The sequence below is a fragment of the Bombyx mandarina genome, chromosome 01 (genome assembly GCF_030267445.1).
Source record: "Bombyx mandarina strain Sakado chromosome 01, ASM3026744v2".
NCBI classification, from domain to species: domain Eukaryota; kingdom Metazoa; phylum Arthropoda; class Insecta; order Lepidoptera; family Bombycidae; genus Bombyx; species Bombyx mandarina.
The window spans coordinates 16058655-16078432 of record NC_143208.1 but is presented as its reverse complement, the minus strand read 5'-3'; the positions used below and the strand labels follow the sequence as shown (position 1 = coordinate 16078432).

General features: G+C 34.4%; 2 protein-coding genes and 1 long non-coding RNA gene across 6 annotated transcripts in view; 2 read left to right on the top strand and 1 right to left on the bottom strand.

Moving 5' to 3' along the window:
* The window catches only part of LOC114252805 (uncharacterized), a 30734-nt gene extending 12113 nt beyond the window's left edge, over window positions 1–18621 (top strand). Inside the window, exons 2-5 of the mRNA XM_028187454.2 lie at window positions 3439–3691; window positions 14403–14575; window positions 14721–15013; window positions 15166–18621. Of these exons, the coding sequence (XP_028043255.2) occupies window positions 3439–3691; window positions 14403–14575; window positions 14721–15013; window positions 15166–16753 (2307 nt within the window). The 3' untranslated portion in view covers window positions 16754–18621. The remainder of the gene's footprint in view (window positions 1–3438; window positions 3692–14402; window positions 14576–14720; window positions 15014–15165) is intronic.
* Window positions 1–19778, bottom strand: part of hiw (MYC binding protein highwire) — a 146262-nt gene that overhangs the window by 74500 nt on the left and 51984 nt on the right. The window lies entirely within an intron of this gene.
* Window positions 8313–12161, top strand: LOC149503612 (uncharacterized). Its single transcript, XR_016323850.1, has 2 exons — window positions 8313–9409; window positions 9727–12161. It is a non-coding gene; the product is annotated as an uncharacterized LOC149503612 (long non-coding RNA).

Sequence of the window (19778 nt, the reverse complement as noted above, 5' to 3'; positions counted from 1 at the left end):
TTATGTATTTTTGTACATTGTCATACAAGTTCGCACTGCATCTTATACTGTCCTATTCTATTCGCGTGAAAGCCGTCGTGATTTATAACGTTGAATCCCTGACCTATCGACCCGTCAGGAGCTCACAATATGTAATCGAAGTTGCATTTTATGTAACTTCTCAGGGACATTGGCACACATGTGGACGTTTGCTTATTTTTTCAATTATTTATTTACTTGATTCTCCACTAAATGGCCACATATGGATGTGGACATTTTTTTAATGAATATTTACTACACTTTTTTTTACTTATTGAATTGTTTCTAATATAAAATGAACAAATCGCATTAAAGAATAAACTAAATTTATGTTTTTTTTTGTACTTTTAAAAATTGGTCCCTGACGAAGTTGTTTGATTTATTTCATTCCTTTAGACTAACACAAACATTAATAGAAAAAGAAATTTCACGAAATGCAACCTTTTCATAGACATACTCTTAAATCGTAACTTAAACACACCATTGATTGTTGGTTCTTGTCCATAATTTTATGTAGTGCCGTATTCGTTTAAAACAAGCTTGCCCGGTGTGACGTGTCGCGCTCGTGAACCTTTGAGAACAGGTTTTACACCAATTTAACAACAAAAATGATCTTTCTCGAAACGGGTTAACAATTTTTAATTATTAATAAAATTTAAATATTTTCAAGCCAGCATCTATTCTACTGTATTAGTTACTTGCTACTTTAATGAAAGAGATTTAATTGCGGCAAGTAACGAAAAAGTTGTATAGATTTCAAATAAATTGTAATATCAATAAATAATAAATAATATTGTATTATTCACGAAATGAAACTACCATTATTTCGACACCAAGAAAGGTGAACTACTTGAATAATAATAATACATAACGCATTAAATGACAAGTTGTAGAATTATTTTCAACTGCAAGTAGCTCTCAAAGGGGAACACGTATATTACTCTGAAACAATCGAAAATTGGGAGTGACTGCAACGTATCTGGCGGCCATCGATTTCAACTCCGAAAATGGTAAACGCAAGTCGCCGTTGCGAAACAAGGCCCGGCAAAGATTCGAATGTGAGTCAAGATTCGATACGCAACAAGAGAAGCACACATAGTAAAAGTTAACATCACACTATGTTAATGAAAAAAAATTGCATCATAAAAGGTACGCCAGGCTCGAAACGTAAACAAACTGGAAAATTCATTGAGATATACTATGAATTACAACTTCCGTAATAAACATCAGTTATAAACTAAATTTGAAATCTATTAAAATATGTTACACTTTTGTTTTATTTTACCTAAAAACTTTCTTCATCTAGTTTCATAAGACAACTAGTATTTGCTATTGTATTCTGTATCTGAACAGAAACGTCCTTAGCTCAAGTAGCGATTACTTACTAGTGATGTGGTGGTATTTTAAATGATCTAATATCATCAAAAACCATTTTAGTAGAAGGTTTCTCGTTCAACAGTCTCGAGCTAGAATTTTATCCCTTAGGCCGGGACATTGAATTTGAAATATGTTTAATATACGTAAGTAAAAGCTCTTGTTGCATATACGAGAGCTTTTCTTGAGTTTATCTTGTCTTGCCATGTTATTGACAAAGCCTAATTAACAGATGTCAAAAGTAACGGTGGTAAGGTTAAAAAAAACTGAATAGTTATTCTGATCAAGAAACTGCCCGTATTTTATTTATTTTTTGGCTTCAAGTATGGCTATTACTTGTGTTGTGAAATGCAATGAAACAAAAGAATATTCAGTTATAATGTCATTATATTTAGACAGTTATTCTGAAGGGTATTGAATTCAGGACCACGTATTAGAGTTTAGGGTTACTAACCACAAGACTAACAAAGTAATTTGTCAAATATTGGCATTCTAATTTGGATGCATTAAAGATCCGCGAATGTTCGCTTTAATCTTCAACTCGACAAAATTATAAATACTATTACAACAACAACAACAAAAACACTTTTACGCACACACAAAACTTTTATATCAATGGAATCATTACGGACAGCCCAGTGGTGTCGTGTTGATATGATATGCAGTGCAGTGACACCATAACTCAATACATCAATCAAAACCGCAAATACATCAATATTTTGTTCGTTGATGAGATTAACGTGCACTAGAGCAGTGATAAATACCTAGTCTGTTTAGGATTTTCTGTTTCAAAAAAGCGCTTTATAGATAATTCACGCATCACAATTGAGGTGAATAAATAAAAGCGATTACAAAAAATTACACATTATACATACATATATAACCTTAGTCATACACTTGAATCAATGTTTTAAGAATATTTTGAGGCAACAAGCCTTTGTTCGTTCAACAATCAAAGAAAACGGTGAGTCATATTCGTTATCTACAATTATATCTGTGTATATATACTGAGCGTTATCTGTAACAGTCGCCACAACATAACTCTTCGATAACAATACACAAGAATTCGTTTGGTTAATAATAGATACATACGCATTTAAGAAATGAAATTCTCAAAAATGTACGGCACATACAAAAAGGGCAATTGTTGAAAACGAATGTATTACAATTTTTCTATCAAACATTTGCTTTTACCTAAGCCCTGTCTTCTATTCTTTATCTAATTATTTAATTGGTATGATTAAACCACCTATTAATTAATCACTTTTCTCCGAATTTAACCGCTTCTTTTTCAGAAGAGGTGTTCAAATTTTTCCCGCGTAAATGGTAATTTCATTAAATCATAAGTCGTATTCATATAAGACCCCTTAGCGTGATACCACCAGCAGAGTGATCGAAACATAAATCAAAAAACTTGTGTTTGGTCTAAAATGTTGCTATGGATAAAATAAAATACATAAGTAACGCATCGTTGCTGGACTTTCAATTACTGACAGTCTTATCAGTAGAGTAAACAATGGTCCTAATTAAAATTTAAATTTGACAATAATGTGTTCGATAACACACTGAACGTAGCCCCTGCTAAAATAAATCATTAGGTATTAGGTTAAGACGATCGAAGACCAGCTCGGGTCATCAAGTGGCCCTAAAGATCTCGTCGTAATAAAATCATGATAAGAACATGGCAACTACCTCGATGATGTCATTGTATTATTTATACACATTTTATATAATAAAAGAAGCTGTCCACTGGTTGTTGCATGGTAATCGGAGCCCATAGAATCACGACCTCAACGCTTCCATCAAGCCTGAGATACAGATAATGACTGACTGAAGAAATGAATGAGTAAATTGACAGCTTCGTGGCAGATATGGCCACCGGCGCCGCGGCGTAGGCTCACGATACACCGTACTATCATTTTACTTCCTTTACTACATAAGTAGTGAAATCAATAAGCAATAAAAACAGTGTTATTGTAAGTACTATATTTTTTTCCCTCTCGTACAAATTAATTTGCCTTAATTTTGAATCATATGTTTCCCCAGAAACTGGACGTTTTGGAAGGTGATCTGCCAGATTCAACAACCGAGCTAATTATAACCGGAGCCGAAGCTGTCATGTTCGGCATGAACTCCCTGTCAAGACTCAAGGACGCCCGCCAAATACATGTAACTGGGCCGAAACTTCTAGTCATGAGGAAGTTCGCAGCAGTCAATATCAACGTAGTCAACATGTATCTTGACATAGACAATGTTGATCTAGTTCGCATCGAAGAGAGGACTTTCAGCAACATTGAAGGTAAGCTATTCTAAAATGACCTCCTGCAACAGTGCGAATGTAAACCCGTATCAACTGCAAATTGCGACCTAGTTTTCTATGTCCATAGTAACTGGTTTAATGTGAACTTTGTTAAATCTGGATTTAAATACAATTTCTGTACAATTCCGTGCAGGCACGAACATATTAGATATTTCTTAAATACATTGTAGTTATTGGAACGTCTACCTTATTTACCGGACCACTTATTAGTTGGATCGGAGATTCTAGATAATTTACATTATTACAATTTCATCGGATTCTACCAGGTTCAGCCAGCGGTGTTTACCACACTTGGAATGATTATGCAAGCATCAGTTGTGAGCTTTGATAAATCGAAAACTTTCGAAAGGGGCTGATATTGACTGAAGACCATTTCTGTCGCAGTTACCTTCGAAAATCTGAGGGACTTTGCAAGTGGATCGTTAGCATTATACAGGGACAGTGAATCAATTTAGAATACGAGGGTTCCTACTCACATAGCATGACCATTAACAATGGTGTTCCAGTAGATTCGGTTCCCTCCTCGCCTCCATTGATATGCTATCTTCCTATGACATGCATTCTCACGCGGATGTTAATTTGGGAGAGTAGTGATAGACCAGGCACCAGTTTTTCTGGAAGCGTGGTCTAAGATAGCGTGGTCTAAGATAATCTAATCTTTTAACATAACAGAAATCGCCATCTAACAGCCGCGTTCTATGACTTTTCCATGATCATTCTTGCAATTTGTCTTCCGTACCGTACGTTCGTCCCTCGAATGAAGCCCCCTACTATGTTTTCTGACCACTATGAGGCACCCTCCTTGAAACGAGAATTGAAAGAGCCCGCTATGCTCCTAATATTGATGACGTTGATGAGAGACGATATACATCCATCATCAACTACGCTATATTCTCGTATTTCTTCGCAAGTGATATAAAAAATATCCTTTTATACATAAATTTATACACAAGCATTTTTTACTGGTACGAGGTAGGACCTCTTGTGAGTCCGCGCCGGTAGGTATCACCATCCTGCCTATTTCTACCGTGAAGCAGAAATGCGTTTCGGTTTGAAGGGTGAGGCAGCCGTTGTATATACATACTTACCTAGTATAGTAAACAGTTAAGTATATAATATAGTTTTATATACTATACTTAAGACCTTAGAACTTATCTCAAAGTGGGTGGCGCATTTACGTCGTAGATGTCTATGAGCTTCAGTAACCACTTAACACCAGGCGGGCTGTGAGCTCATCCACCCATCTAAGCAATTAAAAAAAATATTTATCCAAAAAAACTATTTATCTTATTTATAGATATTTGTGAGAGTGTTGTCTTCCATACGGTAAAAATATTTCTGTATATATTTGAACTACTTTCTGCATATTAATAAACCTACGTAGTTCTGTGAATACAAGCTACATTCACTACCAAAATAACTTAACAAGACAATAAAATAGGTTATTTAGTTTAGCTACGCAGTTTTTATTTCAAAATGCACTGCAGAATCTCAAGTTTTAAAGTGGTTTATATTACTGTTCCTCTTAATAAAGATTATTTGTGGCGGTGACTAAGGAGCTCATGGCTCTTCTGGTGTTAGGTGGTCGCCGGAGTTAATAAACGTCGTAATATGGAGGAAGCCCTCGTATTATTATTTATACATATAACGATTGTTTCACCCTTTAAACCGAAACGCAGTGGAATTTCGCAGTGGACAGGACATAGACAGGACAGTCGCAACTACCCGTGTGGGTATTTTTGCGTACAACAAACTATAAGAAAAGAAATGAAATATTTCTTCGTGTTCCTCCAAATATGTCCATGTACGTATTTGAGTCGTCTATTATCAAAGGTGGCAATCTGTGCATTTGGACAAAAAAATGTTATTGATATGGCAATACAGATTGATTTGAATATAATCGTCTCCTTCAAAGAATACGGTTCAAAACCTGCATTAAATAAAGTATTAATTTAACCTGTTATTTATCTAAGATGTCGTTCAGAAGAGTTTTGTGACTGCCAATGGAATACAAAGTCAATAATTCGTTTTTCTGATTTACCAATAATTGTCCAAAAGTCACATTGCCGGCTTTGTTAATAGTCGACTCATTTCTTACATCGTGTGGCCAAATATTTTAAACGATTATCCGTTATTGAATCAGTACGAACCAAATTTTAGTTGATCTTTTACTTTTTTGATTCTTTGATTGATACAACGTTTACTCATAAATCAATTGCATTTAACGCAATTTCCATAAACATTTATGAAAGATTACAGAGGTTTACATCACCAGTGAACGTGATCTGCCTGCAAAACTACATACTTTAAACCACGTGTTTTCTATCACTACCCGCTCCGCAGAATATATTTACGTACGAAACATCGGTAGTATGTACAACACTTTTTATAGATTTATGACTCTATATAAAACGAAACTTAAATAGAACCGATAACGGATTGTTATTGGAAATAAATTCTCATTCACAAAGGATACACTTTTACATTTTTAAATTAAGTGTTAAATACCAATTCTAAATATATTTATTGTACTTTCTTAACATCTGTTTATTGATTTCTTCAATTTTAAATTAAACAGAACTATTTGAACCGAAATATTTGAACTTAATAAACATAATGATCTGATCGAGGTCTCGCTTCCCGTTTGACAAAAATGCATTGTATAGAAACTGTATTACACATAGGTAGGTAACGGACTGACGCGTGAATCTCTCAACACTTACACTAGGTACGTGTGTTAGAAGGCAATGCAAGCGTCACAACACAATCGTTTAGGTGAAGATAACTGGTTTGTCGAGAGTCTGGACGGCCGCAAATACCGGATGGACACGATTATCGGGTCATTCGTCCAATTTTGAACTAGATGGCCGTATTCACTATTTTATTATTACCGACAGATCTGTGTTTAATACGTAGTCCACCCACAACACAGCTTTAGTGTTCTAATATCGCGCATATAAAAATCGCTACGAGTAATAAACTCCGCTAATTGATTGCGTTTTAGTCAATTCTTGAATTATTTAAGATATAAAAAAAAAACGCAGAGGTATCGACGAAATTATATTATAATGTAAAAATAAACGAATTAAAAACATTTGTTGGCGTTTTAAGACGAAAACCATTTATTGGTAGACATTGTGAAATATTTGTGAATGTAATTTACGCAACATGTTGACTGTTTAGCGTTCTGAACAGCGCGGTAGGATGTAAACGTAAGTAGAACTGGTTCCAGTACCAGCAGCTACTTGTGTTTTACAAGTGGTTTTAACGTGCACTAACACTGAACACGATCCCGTGAGAAAAATACTTTGTATATTATACATTGGCACTTATTTCGTAAACTAAAATACATTTATTTACACTGTAAATGTAATTAAACACACAAAGTAGTAAACATACTTTATTCGGTTTTAGTTTTATGACGAGACCGTAAAATGGTATAATTGTGTTTCGTTTGTCATATTTTTAGTTTTCATTATTCCAATGTACTAAACACTGTTCCTATTTATACGATTTCCAATTCTATTACGAATATCCTATTACGTTTTAAAAGAATTTAGGTTGTTTTACAGCTTGCAGCATGATTTTAGATTCAATGTAATACAAAATTGATTCAAACATTTTTTTTGTGTCAGACCCGCATGCCTGTTATAACGCACAGAAACCCAGTAGGATCTCTTAACTGAAAACGCAAGTTGTGAATTCTATCTCTCTATTTGAATTATCATTTAGGGTCATATGAAATACATAATAAACAAACATAATTATCTCGCCTTCGTGGAAGAAAGTCTGTGAGTCGCAGACAACAAAACCGTTCATTATGAGAGAAGATTATCTACCACATATTCCAATACTTCAATACAAACGTATTATTCATTTAAAGCGTTTGTCTATAGTTCTGTAGTAGGGGCAATGCGCCGCATCGATGCGCCATGGCGACATGTGGACAGAAGCTGTGACAATTATGACGCACGAATCGTTCAGACGGAAAAAAAAAACATTAAAACTTTTTCTGATCACCAATTTACATACCGGCAGGCCGTAAACGATTATTATTCAACTATTTCCTTCAATGTATGTTTATACATATACTAGGTCGACTCGGAAGGCAAGAACCCAATTTATATCGGCCAAATATAAATGCGAAACAAGAAAGCAAGTTGACTATTTCAATCTAAATACTGTCATGTTTGATGTATAATAGCTTCAAGGACATAATAAAATTATTAAATTATCGTAAATATTTTATTATTCAATTTTAAATTCATAGCTTTCATCTAGACATTGATATGGCTCCTCGAAATACCGAAATGTAAGTGACTAGAATTAACAATTTTGTTTTTTTCTCTAATTAGCATGTTGCTATTAGAACCTGCTGGTGTAGTTTATGAATATAACCGAAAGGTTAGCTCTGCGGGAGTATTACTTCTATGCTGGCATTCAGGAAATGTTTACTATCTCCCGAAATACACTACATATTTCCAAACTTACACGAAGCTAAAAATTCAAGTGTTTCTAACGGAGGTAGGTATCTCTCGTAGTTCCACACAGAAAGATAAATGTTAATTGTTCAATAATTTGTTCATAAAAATTGAGTATGAAGTACATATGGGCGCAAACGCCACTGTTGGCAATAATTAACATAATAATATATAGTTTAGTTTATTATATGTTAATATTTATTTATTATTAGCAACAAAACTGTTATTCTACCATATTTAATAATTAGCAGACACTGTTTTGATGTGAAAATGTTCAGAATATGTTTAATGTTTATATTATTGTTTAAAAACACAAATGACTGTATAAATGATTAAATATGAATAAAGCATAAATATTAATAATAATTTATATGATAATTAACAGTACTAATAATTTAATTAAGTATTGTAATTGTTATGCAATGATGTTGTTGGCGCCATCTATTATTAGGCTGGATAATAACAATGTTAGTTAATATTACTTAAAAGTAATTCATGTAAATTAAATTAAATGTGAGTCATGTAAAATCACTAAAATATGTATTTTGAATATTAAGCTATGTTTTGTGAATTGTTTCGCAGTAATTACATTTGTTTGTATAAAAGAAGTTGTAGTTGTTATAACCAACACAAAATGGCTAATTGTGTAAGAACCACTGAATAACTCAGGCGTGGCTTTTTGTTGTAAACAAGTAATGTTAAAGTTTTATAGAATTGTATTGTATTTTCATTGTAAAAGAACTTATGTGTGTAAATCCTGACTTAACGCCGACATCAGAAGTGGGATCACAGCCCCAAAATGAATCGTAAGCCTCCGAATGAAGCAACCCACTGTTGAACAAGTGATGGGTCTCTCAACCTGTATTAAAAAGGCGAAAAGTGATGTTATCTGCAAATGCTGTACCCTTGTGGCTTGTGGTGGCATTATAACTTTTATTTGCCGCCGTTCAGTTCCGATGAGGGCGTGACATCAAGACCGATGCGGAAATGTGGACGAAACTATCATGATGCTAATTGTTTCATCGCATGAACATCGAGTTCAAAAGAGCAAGCAAGACAAGCCGATATCTGGTCTTTGTATTGGACCACATTGGAGCAAGTGAGGGACGAACTGATCCATGCATTCAGTAAGGATTTGGATGTTTAAAATGAGTTCTCGACCGTGGATGTTTTAGAAAAGCTACCGACGCTGAGATGGTAAAAATACTGATTTCAGGTATTTAACTTAAATTTATTCGATCCAAGTTATTGAGAAATACGCGGTGGTATGTATTTCGCTTCCTAAATAATATCGATTCTATAAACGTTCCGAAAGCGTCAAATTGAAAATAGACAGTAAATATAATGTTAATAATCTAAATATAACTCAGTTTTATCACAATCACATAATGATTCCCTCAGTTTTCGTGGCACTTTTAGTAACACTAAGGTTTTAAATGTGGTTACTGCGTCACTTGCGTCATTTCGAGAAAACTTGTTACCGCCGTCAAGATGACAAACCTATCACCACAAATAAGACTTAAATTATTGCAGATCTAGTTTAGTAAGCTAAACAACTTCATGTAAAGTTTTTGAGCATAAGGGGTCAACTGATTTCAAAACAAAGCATTGTGACTTTTAATGGAGAGAAATATTAGAACTATTATAGAATTTCATATGGTAATCATAATCATATGGTAATACTGACAGTCTTGCTGACATCCTAATAGGTTTTAATCTTTTAAAAATAACTGTTCTCAGTGTTGCACTCTTTGAAGAGAACTTATCTATTTTTATAAGTTTCTATCCAGTGAATGCTCAAGTTTGGAGTAATTATTCAATCATCATGTAACTTTTGCAAATCATGTCTCATAGATGGTGATCAGGCAGATAAAAGTTGGATTTGAAATAATTAATTTGGATAGCATAGTATAACGCTGTACATACTGTATGTCTCCTGTTTATTGTGAGGAGTTCAAGCATATTACAATAAAAATAAAAATAAACTTGTAATAAAATGCCATAATAAGAGACAGCTCATCCTTGTTCAGCAGCTCCATATTATTACTTTTCCTTTCATAATTATTTATTTTTGGATGAGTGATTAACTCTCTGCACCCTAGGTTTCTAGTGGGGATGCCACTTCATTATTAGTCAAGAAAAAGGATTGCACAGATATTTATGTATTGATTTCTGTTTTCAAAATCTTAGTTACATTTTTGGAACCCTGTCACTTTTAAAAATTCACCAAGACAAAAGATAATTCAGGAGTTTCAAAAACTTGTGAACTGTATGAAATTCAGTACTACATTATTTCCAAAGAGAGTGAGTATGGCCAACAGGCATGCTGAACGATTGATGGGTCATAAATGTAACATGTTTGTAATATCAATTAATAAGATCTGACAGGCAGCTTTAAGAATTAGTTGATTAAAAGCTGCAGCACAACAATAAAACAAAAATGCAGAGGCATTAGAAGGATGATGTTCCCTACCAGTCATTAAAATAAAGCAAATTGAAAATGGTCCGCTGAATGATGAATTAGGGGAAGTTGAATCAGCTGGTAAAAAATGGATGGACGAGCGGTCTCTGTCATCTAATGTGTTTTGGTAAAGGTAAAGGTTTGGTAATGGTAACGGTTTGATATAGGTAAATCTATCCTCTTAATGTCAGAGGATTCTGATAACTGACAAATTGACCGTATGGGCAGAGAGATTTGTTCTGCTGTAAAATGATTTATAATTTGTTATGGTATCTACTTTTATTTTCCTATCCAATTATCCTTCCTAAAACGCTGGCGGGCCACCATGCGAATCCTTAAACCTGGTCTTGTTGGCTAGATCCCGTATGGGTGATGCCTTATGAGTTGGCTAGATCCCGTATGGGTGATGCCTTATGAGTTGGCTAGATCCCGTATGGGTGATGCCTTATGAGTTGGCTAGATCCCGTATGGGTGATGCCTTATGAGTTGGCTAGATCCCGAATGGGTGATGCCTTATGAGTTGGCTAGATCCCGAATGGGTGATGCCTTGTGGGTTGGCTAGATCCCGAGAGGGTGATGCCTTGTGGGTTGGCTAGATCCCAAGTGGGTGATGCCTTGTGAGTTGGCTAGATCCCGAATGGGTGATGCCGAGTGTGTTGGCTAGATCCCGTAAGGGTGATGCCTGGTAAGTTGGTTAGATCCTGTAAGGGTGATGGCTTGCGAGTTAACTAGACCCGTATGGGTGATGCTTTGTGTGTTTGGTAAATCCCGTTGGGTAATCCTCTTGTGTGTTAGCTAGATCTCGTAAGGGTGAATGGTGCTTTGTGTGTTGGGTAGATCCCAGTAGGGGATATGCCTTGTTTACTGTTATGTGAAATGCTAAAACAGCGCAAGGGACGCGCTGGAATCAGTATGGCCGTATGGGCGCAAACGCCACTGTTGGCAATAATTAACATAATAATATATAGTTTAGTTTATTATATGTTAATATTTATTTATTATTAGCAACAAAACTGTTATTCTACCATATTTAATAATTAGCAGACACTGTTTTGATGTGAAAATGTTCAGAATATGTTTAATGTTTATATTATTGTTTAAAAACACAAATGACTGTATAAATGATTAAATATGAATAAAGCATAAATATTAATAATAATTTATATGATAATTAACAGTACTAATAATTTAATTAAGTATTGTAATTGTTATGCAATGATGTTGTTGGCGCCATCTATTATTAGGCTGGATAATAACAATGTTAGTTAATATTACTTAAAAGTAATTCATGTAAATTAAATTAAATGTGAGTCATGTAAAATCACTAAAATATGTATTTTGAATATTAAGCTATGTTTTGTGAATTGTTTCGCAGTAATTACATTTGTTTGTATAAAAGAAGTTGTAGTTGTTATAACCAACACAAAATGGCTAATTGTGTAAGAACCACTGAATAACTCAGGCGTGGCTTTTTGTTGTAAACAAGTAATGTTAAAGTTTTATAGAATTGTATTGTATTTTCATTGTAAAAGAACTTATGTGTGTAAATCCTGACTTAACGCCGACATACACATATACCATTAACATAAAAAGGTATACTGGTATAATACAAAGAATAATTCAATTAAACTTTTTCCGATCCAATGTTTTTTTTTATATATTTGTATCTTATAATAAAAAAAGCTGGATACATTGATGCATAGCGGTGTAGGTTCATGTTTGAAACTTCAAAGTATGACCAAGTGTAAGCGATAAAGATCGCGGTAGCACTGCGCATTAGTGATGACTAATTCTGGACTATTTCTGTATGCCTTTTCCGCCTAAACACATCGACAATCACTATGTGTACCCTTTTATGCTGATTAATAGTTCAAATAGGGTAATTGTTTTTGTTAAAATAATTTTTGTTTTGTTTTCTTGTCTTCGAGTCGAGTAACGTCCTTATCAGTGAGTAGTATGATTCCTTATCCTCATCATGCCTACTATTAATTGTTAACCAAACTGTGGGCCACAGCCGAATAGTTGCCAACCTCTGCAAATCAATATCCAAATCCTCATTCAAAAAGCACCATGAGCTTATCTTATTTCAAAAATGTTTTAAGAGAAACGTGTTTGCTACGAGTAACTTTCTTACTATGTAAATTACACGTGGTTAATGCATTTAAACTTTTTATGGCTCAACAACATTTTTCACACTTAATAGTACGATGTTTTCATATTAAATTAACAATTTGATGTTTTGCAAACGCGAATATCATTGTAAAAGCGAATTTTCGTATTTAGATATTATTTGTTTTTAGTAAAATTATTATTATGTCTAAAACAGTTTATTTCATCCTGAGGTCGAAATGGTATAAGTATAATAAATGTCACCAACCTTATTATTCGGGCATCCCAAAAGCAACCAAGCTATCTGTTTTGAAATCTATTGTTCGTATTTAATAAAGACTTCGACGTCATATCAATAAATAAATGTTTGAGAATCGGTGGTGACATTTAGATTATAGTGTCGACATTCCCCTGTTACCTTTCATCGCTTCAAACTAACGCTACCCCATTTTAAATACGCGTACAATAACATGACAGTGTATTGCAGTAATAATTATTTTAATTTTTATTAAAAAAAAAAATATTTTACCTCCACCCTCCTTGTAATTTGAATAAAATCATATCTTTTTCTATTCTTTGATCCAACAGAATATTAATCTAATAGAAGTTGGTATGGTAGTAACAAACAATTTACAGCCCCTAACAATGCGTATGATTGTTGCTTTTTTTTTCAATTATCAACTCGATATATAAATATTACATTTGTAGACGTCCTAAGTGCAGGTTGTTGGGAACCAGTTGTATCGGATGCGATGCAATCTTATCTGGATTTGTATAGAGACCAATCTTAGAAGACCTATAAACATCTTAAAGGTTTAAAATTTATAAATTTACACGAGAGATCTTCGCGACTGGACAAAGCATAGTTGTTTACGGTAAATACCCAAGTTTTGAAATCGAAGTTCTAATGGTCAGTAGGATTCTTGTAGCAGCTTAGAAACTTAGAATTAATTATGTATGCCTAAAAGAGCATTAATTAAAAACATGAGCAATGAAAAAAGATATTAAACATATTTCAAATCGAGGACAGCAAGGCGATAGGTGGACGGCAGGGAGCGTCCGTCCGCGGTTTCTCTTCTAAAAATACATCCGTTTCCCCGACTTGGTATTCGTGCAACAGGATAATGACTCACAAAACAAGAAGATCCGCTGTTAAATATTGTAATATATTTTAGACAATAGTTTTGAAAAGTAAATCATTGGTTGTTTTTATAAGACACTAGCTGTACCCGTCCGCTTTGCTGGGCATTAAAATTAACATTATTATTTCTCACCCCCACAAAGATTCTCATCATTTACACCCCCGCAACTGATGTAAGGTGTGCAACACTCATATGAATATTAGCCTATCCATTAAGTACATGTATTTTCTATATGGATACCAAGTTTCAAGTCAATCGGATGCACGGTTCAGTAGTTATAACGGAACATCCGTAAAAAACCACTGTAGATTTATATATTAGTATAGATAAAATAATTACAAGCATCTCTCTATTGAAATTCGAAATATATAAAAATATTTCGCTAATTAGATCATTAATATTATTGTTTCCATTTTCGTGTTGGAAACTGAGGATCATTTGTAAGTAAGTCTGAAGGTGTTTGGAGCATCGTTTTAAATAATGCATTCTCATTACAGGTCCACTTTCGGTGACGATCAAAAATTGCGATTTCGTTTCACTCGAAGGAGAGGCATTCTCCTGGCTTCTCACGATGAACATCATAGATGTTCGAAAGCTTGACTTGGGACCAGGAGCGTTTATGTTAGATAACACAGCAGCCAATGTCGGCGAGCATGGTCCTGGCATGTCGGTCAGTATTATAACTATTGTGTTTCAACGCGCTTTAGCGAATTTTAATACGCGAATTGATTCTTGAGGCGAATTTATCCATTTTAATAATACTTATTGGTTTATTTCTGATTGGTTTATTCAAGGTATTATTTTTCCCTTTCCAGATTGAGTTAAAAAATCTCACGGTCCCAGAATTTCCTACACAAACATTTGGGTCGTCCGCTGCTAGAATTACTATGGAATCGATAGAGGTGCACGGCATACGTACCGGTGCATTTTCAGCGAACACATACAATATTGTGATGGCAGTCAACTGCTCTTTCCATCTAATTGAAGAAGAAGCATTTACTCAAAAGTCCCTTATCAATCATTTGCACTTCATCGGTTGTCGAATTCAACAGTTGGCGTCCAAGGCTTTGCTTTCCGCAGTAGGAAACCTCAACATATCGGACTCACGGTAAAAATGATTTATCTTAATTTTGTAAATAGTAGGCACCAAAACTTTTGTTGTTCTGATGATTCAATTACCCTTTTCTGAATTCACGTTGATTTTTATCAAATTCAGCAATTAAAGTGTTATAGTTAACATTTTCTATTTGTGAATTTCAGGCTCGATAATATCAACACCGGTGCTATCAACACCACAGTAGCATCTGTGATCATCCTCAACACCGAATTCCATAAATTTATGGAGAGAGGATTCGAGTTGTCTTCCTGGAACAAATTACGAATGGAGAAAAACTCATTCGACGAACTGGTACCTAATGCGATTGCCGCTCCGGATGCAGCTATACACGAACTAACTTTTGTGGACAACGAAATTGAAACGATACATCCGAATAGTTTAGGATTTATAGGTCAAGCAGAAGCTCATTCTGCTAACAGCATTAAATACAAAAATAATTACTATGGTGAACGATGCCACTGCAACATTAGTCAAGTACTAAAACGATCCCTTAACGTGGTATCAATAGAACCATACGAATTTGAGAGTTACTGTACTGTCGATGAATTCTTCGCGCGTTGCTTTAACGAACCTGAGCAGAACATGTTATTCAAAAAATTTCTCGATGGCGTATGCACTGAAAAACCAACGGTTCAATGTGAAACCTTTAAAACCAAATCAGAAGGAGAGCTAGTAGAGATAAAGAACCCACGCTTTCCTCATAAAAATACCCAAGAAGAAAGCGGTATAAGCGAGAGAGACAAAAAAATTATTGGCATAGTTATTGTCACATGTCTCATATGCGTCATAATTGCAATGTTCGTGAGTTTCATTAAATGTCTACGACGACGTGGTAATTGTGTCAATATCAAATCATTTCTATCGACAAACTCAAGTTGCGGTGCGTTTTGCTCAAGGATTTGCCTCTGTAATGGAAGTGCGGGGCTTGATAATGCGCGTTCTATTTCTCAATTATCAGTAAACGAATACTCGGAAAGACATCGATTGAATGAACCTCGTACTCCACAGGAAATCATTCAAGAATCAAACCTACAGGACGAAGCAACTGTTCCAGTTATTGATAAAACAACCCAAACATTACCCGAGGAATTAACTAGGGAATTATTAGAAAATTTGAAAGAAAAATTAGATAATCCAGATAACTACACTGAGGCTCGAGAAATGATAGAACACTTGTACGAGATGACCAAGCTACAAGAAAACGGTGGAAGGAATAACACTCCGACGTTGATTGATGTAGCGGAAAATATCTATGAACTTCCATTCCAGAACACAGCCCCACGTTTAGGGAAAAATAATAAGACAATGGTCAGCGTGGGCACACGAACTCCATCTTTAGATAAACTTTCGCCACTTTCACCATACAATAGAGAAACCGCTTTGGCCCACGAGTATTTTGAACCTCAAGATATGGCAGTACACTTGTACGCGGAAATAACAAACCCCGAACGAGAAAAACGAGGATTGCTTGGTGCCATGCCGGATGTAATTGGAGAACAAGCGATGCCGCGTGGACCATATTTACGGGCTGTCATGAATACTAGCGGTGTTTCAAGCCCTTCGGCAAAATCTCTCAGCAGCTCCACTGGCAGCCCACCTTCTTCCTCGACTGCACGCTCTCATGAATCAACAACATCTTCGGGATCATCTCGTAAAATGATCAACCGACCATTGCCTGCCAAACCCCAGAATGTCGACTCTGTAGAGACGTCTACTATAAAACAAGGTTGAGTGCCAGCCCCGTGGCCGCAGGTAACGGTCCACGTTGGCAGAAATGAAGCTCGATTTGTGAACCGTTCCCAGAGTCCCCTGCGGCCACCGGCTATGAATACTGGTAACTTCTACCTGGACTTGGATCCTTGTGTAACCGGATGACATCACCGTTCTCACATCAAGCTGATGAGACAACGGCTACGCATGTTTATGCTTAAAATTTTATTTGCTGTGATATTATTTTTGATGACTATACTTTATTTTTATTATATGTAGAGCGATTGTGTTGAAACGGGGTTATTACACTGAGTTGTAAATAATTATTTTGTAATTAATTTTAAAGTTTAGCTGAGACTTCTGACTGTGTCATCTCAAGCGATAACAAGAGGCATTTGTGTTATTTGAATAAGATCACGGTTCATAGAATATTGACCGTAGAGCATATTTATATTTTATTTATATTTTTATTGTATTACGTATACAATCACTTAATATGCTGTATTTGAAAACCGTGTCACCATGTTGTGAAGTATTTTCAAAGTACCATTTCGATTATAATTATAATCAGTCCATTTCAGAATAACTAAATCATATTTGTTTTGAAAATCATAAATTTTCCACTAGATAAAGAGTTAGTAGGCATTTGTGTTATCAACATCATTTTTCAAATGCCATTCATAAATATTAATTTGAAAATCATGATAAATTGAGAATCATGACAACCAGGCGATCTAACGGACGAAATGTGTAGGCCATAATACATTGAAGCAAATTAAAAAACACGAAAAAAAAGGTGTTAGAATAAGATTTTAGAGTTAAAATTTTACCCAATTATTGTTCAGGCTCTAATTACATATTTTCGTCCCAAAGGTTAGTGATTTAATTTTGAGTCTCATTTATTTTATTGTAGATAAATATTTGCCCAAAATCGTATATTTCTAGATGTCTTTTCTAGTTTTTAATGAAGGTGTTCCCTAAAGCATATAGAGTTCTGCTTTAAAATATCCAAATTACCTAATCCTATTGATAGTAATTGTTACCTATTTAAAATTAGCATTTAAGATTACCATTGTCGTTTTAAATTTAGTATTTTCGTCTATGTAGTTTATAATAATCTTACATTCAATATAATGTGTAATGTAAAAAGGATTAGATTCAATATTTGTCTTATCACATTGTAGTTATTCACATATGTTATAAGATAGTTGGTGTAATAAAAATCCAGTATCATAAACTGATAATTATGTTTCAGAAGTGTATATAAGATATTAGAGCATTTGATTTCTAAACATCAAAATTAAACAATGCGACAATTGGTCGACAGTCGATAGTCTATATAATTGTTAATTACGTGTTAGTATTATATGCATTAGATATTAGCAAAATCTTAACTTTTCAAAATCAATTTGATCTTAAGCGAAGACTTCGTCGGTATAAAATAAAATTCATATATGTATATTGGATATTGGTATATTTTAACGTTCTTTGCATTAAGTGTAATTTGCAAAAACTTCATGTAACATCACATTAAAACCTACTGATTAATGTTCGTACTATACTAAATACTAATGTATATTTAACGTGCTAAGCGCTGTCATATGGAAATTCAACATAATAAATTTAAAGAAAGTAACAATTTCACTGTTACTTTATTCACAAAGAATCGTACATTCGATTTAGCATAATGTACTCTTAAATTTACGTAAACATGAGAACTTTAAACTCTATGGCAAATTCGTAATGTTATATAAACTTAAAGCTATATATTATACTCGTATCTATTAAATAAAAGTAATTTAACTTCAAAACGTCATATACTTCTATTGTATGACAAGTTTATTCCATTGATGTTGAATTTTAAATTAATAAATGTTGGATGTGATCAACTGTTGTTTCTTTCTATCCGGTAAAACTCAGATAATAAAACCGTCATACAGCCAAACCAGAGATCAAGGAAATTTACATATTTGTATCTAATCTAAACACTTTGGCTAGGATCTAATAAACTGATTTTTTTTCGTGCATAGCTCTTACACTTGGTATCTATAAACGAATCTTGAGTTACTTATGTAGGCATATTATACCAATTATTATGACTTTAGTCTTTGCGTCCAATCAGAATCAGAGGTGATCTCATATTACAATTAACATTGACAATTTCCAAACCATAGAACAGATCTAAAATTCTATCTGGATATTTCAATTTTTTTTCATTGCACCTGGAACTCTGACCATAGATTTCAAATTAGGATAGCATTCACATTGTGATTTTTATATGGTTCGGAACATATTTATTTCTAATACTAGGGTAGGACCTGTTGTGAGTCCACGCGGGTGGGTACCACCACCCTGTCTATTTCTGCCGTGAAGCAGTAATGCGTTTCGGTTTAAAGGGTGGGGCAGCCGTTGTAACTATACTTGAGACCTTAGAACTTATATCTCAAGGTGGGTGGCGCATTTGCGTGATGTCTATGGGCCCCAGTAACCACTTAACGCCAGGTGGGCTGTGAGCTCGTCCACTCATATAAGCAATAAAAAAAAATCACAACAGAAATATATTATGATGTTCTGCGATAGCAAGCTTTATAAAATAACGAAATAATATATGATAATAACTATTATACTTAGCCTGGCCATAAATACTGTTACAATTAAAAATAAACAAAATATTACATTTGAATTCAGAATCTGTCATTTTTATTTGATTGCTCATTGAGTTTTCTCATTTTGGCGCCAATACATTATACAATATTTTGCGATATTAAAATGGAGTATCGTGATAAAGAAAACCAAATCGCTGTGATTGCATTACACAAAGTAGGTATGGAGCCAAATGCAATTTTTAAAACTCTCCATACGCTTGGTATTAGTAAAATGTTTGTGTACCGGGATATTAATAGGTGCAATGAGACCTCCTCTGTTTGTGACAGAAAAAGGTCTGGCCGTCCACGTAGTGTTCGTACAAAAAAGGTGGTCAAGCGCGAATCAAGGCGATCAAGGCGAAAGCAAAAGATTTTATCTCGGGAGATGAAGATAGCACCTA